This window comes from Uloborus diversus, unplaced genomic scaffold (genome assembly GCF_026930045.1).
Source record: "Uloborus diversus isolate 005 unplaced genomic scaffold, Udiv.v.3.1 scaffold_14, whole genome shotgun sequence".
Classification (NCBI taxonomy): Eukaryota; Metazoa; Arthropoda; class Arachnida; order Araneae; family Uloboridae; genus Uloborus; species Uloborus diversus.
Genome location: NW_026558098.1, coordinates 4,424,440 through 4,431,033, shown reverse-complemented (window position 1 = coordinate 4,431,033; position 6,594 = coordinate 4,424,440). Strand labels below are relative to the sequence as shown.

At 35.5% G+C, this 6,594-nt stretch overlaps 1 protein-coding gene across 1 annotated transcript; it reads right to left on the bottom strand.

The window, feature by feature from the left end:
- Positions 1 to 3,519: 3,519 nt before the first annotated feature.
- LOC129232850 (zinc finger protein 239-like) lies at positions 3,520 to 4,469 on the bottom strand. The gene has a single exon (XM_054866949.1). It carries the CDS (start codon positions 4,467 to 4,469, stop codon positions 3,738 to 3,740), a length of 732 nt encoding a protein of 243 aa, XP_054722924.1. The 3' UTR covers positions 3,520 to 3,737.
- Between the last annotated feature and the right edge of the window lie 2,125 nt (positions 4,470 to 6,594).

Sequence of the window (6,594 nt, the reverse complement as noted above, 5' to 3'; positions counted from 1 at the left end):
GAGAGGAATTTAAAAAGAAGAAAAAAAAGCTGATCAATATGTGCATTCTGTATTCACTCTACTTTTTAGTGATACTAGCTCACTCTACAGAAAATGGCAAAGCCTTTTATCAAAATCTTTTCATGCTTTTTTATATAAAAGGAAAAAAACTGTCCGTAAGTTGTTAACACAAAATCTATTTTTGCCACTTTGGCAAAAACCTATTTTTGCCGGGCGGTAAAAACCGTGGTTTTTTCCGCCTCTGGCAAAAACTTGCCAACCCTGCCCCGAGCATTTATCAACATCCTTTTCTTCCCCTTTAATATGCCGGTTAAGAAAATAAAAGCTTTCATAAATATAAAATAAGAGTGCGTAAAACGAAATCCGACATTTTCATTTCTAAAATCCAGTGGCTTCATGACTTGTAACACTGCCACAAGTTACAAACAATATTCTGCATTCAATTCTATCTAAAAGTCGCTGCATAATGAAGATATTGGCTCGGGAAAAAAGAAAACTAACCTGTTTTTGAAATGCTTAAAGATGTAGGGAAAATTTGAAGTTCTGTGGTCGAGGCGTTTCCTGGATCCCGACGGTTGATAAAACAAATGTAATTCCGAAGTCGAATGTCATACTGCATTCATTCCTCAATCACTTTTTCATTAGAAGCAAGTCTTGTACTTATAAAGCACAAAATTGTAACGCAGGCATTTATTAAGTAGAAAACTTACGACATTTAATTCAAACTTCACAAGCTCTACGATGCGAAATGTGAAATACGTAAACAACGCTTTTTCTTTTTTGACGGTTGCAGGTAAAAAGACGAAATGTATTTAAGAGCAAAAGTTAGGAGGAGAACGAATCTGAAGCATAAACTGGAGAACGAAACTTACTGGAGTAGTCCCAAAAAGGGACTCTATTTCATTCCGGCTAGAGTCCCTATTCCGGCAACTCGTTTCCTCCTGCTAATGTTGAAAAAAAAAAAAAAATAAATAAATAATTTGAATTTTGAGCTCTTGAATTTAAATTATGTTTATTGAATTTTGAGCTCTTGAATTTAAATTATGTTATATTTAAATTATGTTAATTATTGAAATTTAAATTATGTTTACGCAATCACGAGTGTGTGTGTATGTAGGCATGTGTGTTTATGTGTGTGGGGAGAATGTGTGTTTGTGTGTGTGGGGGGTATGTGTGTTTGTGTGTAGGGGGTATGTGTATGTGTGTGTAGGTATGTGTGCTTGTGTCTGTGTGCAGGTATGAGTGTGTGGGTAGTTGGTGTATGAGTGTTTGTGTGTGGTGGGGAATGTTTATGTGTGTAGGCATATGTGTTTGTGTCTGTGTGCAGGCATGAGTGTGATGAGTGTGTGTGCATGTGTAGGTGTCTGTATGTATGCGTGTGTGTATGTATGTGTTTGAGTGTATGTGTTTGTGTGTGTAGGTGTATGTATATGTGTGTGTGTGTGTGTAGTTGTGTATGTATGCGTGTAAGTGTAGGATATTGACGCAACCTGTAGACGGTTTTCGCTAGAGAAGCAGCATCGTGAGGAGCCGGTCGACGGTGATGCTGCAGAGGGTGCTGGCGGGAAAATAAAATCATAGCACATCAAAACAGTCAAGTGAGAACAATTAGCAATCGTGATTGCTCAAAAAAATGCTAAAGGTGTATTAGCGAAAAAAATCTCATTTAAACTAGTGTACTTCAATGATTTATAGGTAAAAAATAAGGTATTTAAACTTGTAAATTGCAGCAGCAAGAAAATTAACTGATCATGGTCTCAAAGGTCTTTTCACACAATTGCTGAATTCACGAAAAGTTCCGAATTTTTTTATACAACGTTCAAAAACTCTATTTTTTTCCCCTCTCATAAGACGAAGCTTTGTTCATACATCGTTGCATTGCTGAAACGCTTCAGTCACATCCAAATCCATTAATAGTATTTCTTCCCAACTGAACAATTTTGTCATCTTTCAATTTTTAGCGTTGGTATCGGGCTATTCGAAGTTTCAATAATTGAAACTTCGAATAGCTACGACCCTTATGATTGGAGCACTTTTGCTTGGACAACACTTAACCACTGATTTCCTAATATATTTTTACCTACATTATTTTTATATATAACTTGTGTGGAAACTTGATGATGGTAAATTGCACAGTTTTGGGCACGTTTTCGCTCCTGGAAACCCTGATTAGCTCACAAGTAATACCTTACAACTTTACTTAAGCGTTTCGTTTATAGCTTTGACTCTTTATTTATGATAACAATTTTTGGAAACTCAATGAAGGTAAATTACTCATTTTTGGGCGTTTTTTAGCCTCTGGCAACCTTGATTAGGGACATTCTTACGTTAGCGTTTAATTTACGCTTTTACTCTTCATTTATGGTAGCAATATCTGGAAACTTAATGGGGGTAAATTATCTCCCTCTTTTGGGGATCTTTTAATCCCTGACAACCCTGATTAGGGACCCATGAAAAGTAGGCAACTTCACTTACACGTTTGATTTCCTCCTTTTAGTCTTCATTTATGATAACCACTTTAGAAACTCCATGAGGGTAAAATACGTACTTTAAGGAACTTTTTAATCTTTGCAACCCCCTGATTAGTTCAAGTGAAAGAGGTAGATTAACAATTTTTGGAAACCCGATGAGGGTAGATCAAGCCTAGTGGGATCTTATACTTAGATACTTGAAATTTGATTATATTGTGAAAAATACAAGTACTTTAATATTGTTTAATAATATTTTTTAGTATGATCACAACTAAGTGACTGAGAACATAACTGATCAAAATAGTGCATTCCAATTTATTTCAAAAAAATATATATAATCATAACTGAAAAATAATTTAAAATTACAGAAATATGGTTTCTCGCCATTATGGATCCTCAGGTGTACCTTGAAATGTGAAGCGTCGGGAAATGCTTTTCATCAATGCTCACAGGAATACAGTTTCTCATCAGCATCGGTTCTCAAATGTACCTTGAAATGTGAATCGTTGAAAAGGCGTTTTATCAATGTTCACAAGAATGCGGTTTCTCTGCAGAATGGATCCTCAGATGTACCTTGAAATGTGAATCGTCGGAAAATGCTTTTCATCAATGTTCACAAGAATACGATTTCTCTGCAGAATGGATCCTCAGATGTACCTTGAAATGTGAATCGTCGGAAAATGCTTTTCATCAATGTTCACAAGAATACGATTTCTCTGCAGAATGGATCCTCAGATGTACCTTGAAATGTGAAGCATCGGAAAATGCTTGTCATCAATGTTCACAGGAATACGGTTTCTCTGCAGAATGGATCCTCAGGTGTACCTTGAAATGTGAAACGTTGGAAAAAGCTTTTGAACAATGATCACAGGAATACGGTTTCTCGCCAGTATGGACTTTCAAATGTGAAGCGTCGGAAAAGGCTTTTGAACAATGTTGACACTGATATGGTTTCTCGCCTGTATGGGTCCTCAGATGCACCTTCAAATGTGAAGCGTCGGAAAAGGCTTTTGAACATTTCTCACAGGAATACGGTTTCTCTCCAGAATGCATTCTCAAATGTCTATTTAAATCAGAACCGCTGGAAAATGCTTTTGAGCATTGTTCACAGGAATACGGCTTCTCTCCAGAGTGCATTCTCAGATGTCTCTTTAAACATGAATCCCTGGAAAATGTCTTTAAACAATGACCACAGGAATACGGTTTCTCGCCAGTATGGATCCTCATATACACCTTGGAATGTGAATCGTTGGAAAAGGCTTTTTATCAATGTTCACAAGAATGCGGTTTCTCTGCAGAATGGATCCTCATATGTACCTTGAAATGTGAAACGTTGGAAAAAGCTTTTGAGCAATGATCACAGGAATACGGTTTCTCGCCTGTATGGGTCCTCAGATGTACCTTCAAATGTGAAGCGTCGGGAAAGGCTTTTGAACAGTGTTGACAGGGATACGGTTTCTCTCCTGTATGGGTCCTCAGATGCACCTTCAGATGTGAAGCGTCGGGAAAGGCTTTTGAACAATGTTTACAGGGATACGGTTTCTCGCCTGTATGGGTCCTCAGATGCACCTTTAAATGTGAAGCGTCGGAAAAAGCTTTTAAACATTGCTCACAGGAGTACGGTTTCTCTCCAGAATGCATTCTCAAATGTCTATTTAAATCAGAACCGCTGGAGAATGCTTTTGAGCATTGTTCACAGGAATACGGCTTCTCTCCAGAATGCATTCTCAGATGTCTTTTTAAACATGAATCCCTGGAAAATGTCTTTAGACAATGAACACAGGAATACGGTTTCTCGCCAGTATGGATCCTCATATGTGTTTTTAAATTTGAAACATCGGAGAATGTTATTGGACACTGATTACAGAAGTATCGATTCTCTCCGGTGTGGATTCTGAGATGTCTCCTTAAGTTTGAGGCGTTGGAAAATGCCTTTGAGCAATACTCACACAAAAAGTTGGTTTTAGAGACGTGATGGATCTCAGACTGACATGCCATCGCGAACGAATATGAAAGTGTCCCTTGATAAAACGCACAAGATGATGGATTTTCAAAGATCGATTTTCAAAAATTCGTTTAGTCTTCAAAACCACAAGAGCGTAGCTGAGTCTCTTTCCAGTTTCGAAAACAGAGACCAGTATGCTGACAAAGAGTTTTTTTTTAATACTGAAAATTGCCTACTTTAACGTAATTTAATGCCTTTTTGCGTGCGTCAGTTTACGAAAACAAAGAGATCAGTATGATGTCAAAGATTTTTTTTTCTTAGTACTGAAAGTTTGCCTACTTTAATGTAATTGAATGCCTTTTTTATTTTTATTGAAGCTCTTTTTGCGTGCGTCAGTTTTACGAAAACGAAGAGATCTGTATGATGTCAAAGATTTTTTTTTCTTAGTATTGAGAATTTGCCTACTTTAATGTAATTGAATGCCTTTTTTACTTTTATTCAAGCTCTTTTTGCGTGCGTCAGTTTACGAAAACAAAGAGATCAGTGTGATGTCAAAGATTTTTTTTCTTAGTACTGAAAATTTGCCTACTTTAATGTAATTGAATGCCTTTTTTATTTTTATTGAAGCTCTTTTTGCGTGCGTCAGTTTTACGAAAACGAAGAGATCTGTATGATGTCAAAGATTTTTTTTCTTAGTATTGAGAATTTGCCTACTTTAATGTAATTGAATGCCTTTTTTACTTTTATTCAAGCTCTTTTTGCGTGCGTCAGTTTACGAAAACAAAGAGATCAGTGTGATGTCAAAGATTTTTTTTCTTAGTACTGAAAATTTGCCTACATAAATGTAATTGAATGCCTTTTTTACTTTTATTGAAGCTCTTTTTACGTGCGTCAGTTTACGAAAACAAAGAGATCAGTATGATGTCAAAGATTTTTTTTTTTCTTAGTACTGAAAATTTGCTTACTTTAATGTAATTGAATGCCTTTTTTACTTTTATTGAAGCTCTTTTTGCGTGCGTCATTTTACGAAAACAAAGAGATCAGTACGATGTCAAAGATTTTTTTTCTTAGTACTGAAAATTTGACTACTTTAATGTAATTGAATGTCTTTTTTACTTTCATTGAAGCTCTTTTTGCGTGCGTCAGTATACGAAAACAAAGAGATATCAGTATGATGTCAAAGATTTTATTTCTTAGTACTGAAAATTTGCCTACTTTAATGTAATTGAATGCCTTTTCTACTTTTATTGAAGCTCTTTTTGCGTGCGTCAGTTTGCGAAAACAAAGAGATTAGTATGATGTCAAAGATTTTTTTTTCTTAGTACTGAGAATTTGCCTACATTAATGTAATTGAATGCCTTTATTACTTTTATTAAAGCTCTTTTTGCGTGCGTCAGTTTACGAAAACAAAGAGATCAATATGATGTCAAAGATTTGTTTTCTTAGTACTGAAAATTTGCCTACTTTAATGTAATTGAATGCCTTTTTTACTTTTATTGAAACTTTTTTTGCGTGCGTCAGTTTACGAAAACAAAGAGATCAGTATGATGTCAAAGATTTGTTTTCTTAGTACTGAAAATTTGCCTACTTTAATGTAATTGAATGCCTTTTTTACTTTTATTGAAGCCCTTTTTGCGTGCGTCAGGGTTAAGTTATCTCAACTTTTTAGATGTCTGGTGCAAACAAGGTGCAAAGAAATAGGGACGTTTGCTTATTGGTATTGATGGTTACACAAAACACGGTCAAACGTGTTACACGTATCAAATGAGAAGTTTCTTCGCAGACCTTTTGATAAAAAACTTCTTGCTTAATTTCACAGCTGATTAGCAAAGTCTCTGCTCATGTAAACATTCTTGTCATAGGGATAAACCTTTAGTTTCGGAATCGAAAGGAGTACTTTGTACATTTCTCACGTCCACTTTAATTTTGATGGAGTAGTGGGTACAAAATGAAAGGCGCTCGCCACAAAATAAACTGAAGGTTCTAGATAAATTTCATGTAAATCGAGACGTTGCCAGTTTCATTCATAAGTTATAAACAAACATTTTATCGTAATGAATAAAGTTTTGTTCAATAATGATAGTAGAATGAAGAGATCTTTACTTAAACAAGAACTACTACTATGAGTTTGAATGCTTGCACAGTTTGTGACATTTGCTGGCTATATCAAGAAAAATG

Coding starts and splice junctions, on each gene's coding strand:
- LOC129232850 (XM_054866949.1), bottom strand. CDS start 4,469: ATGGCATGTCAGTCTGAGATCCATCACGTCTCTAAAACCAACTTTTTG.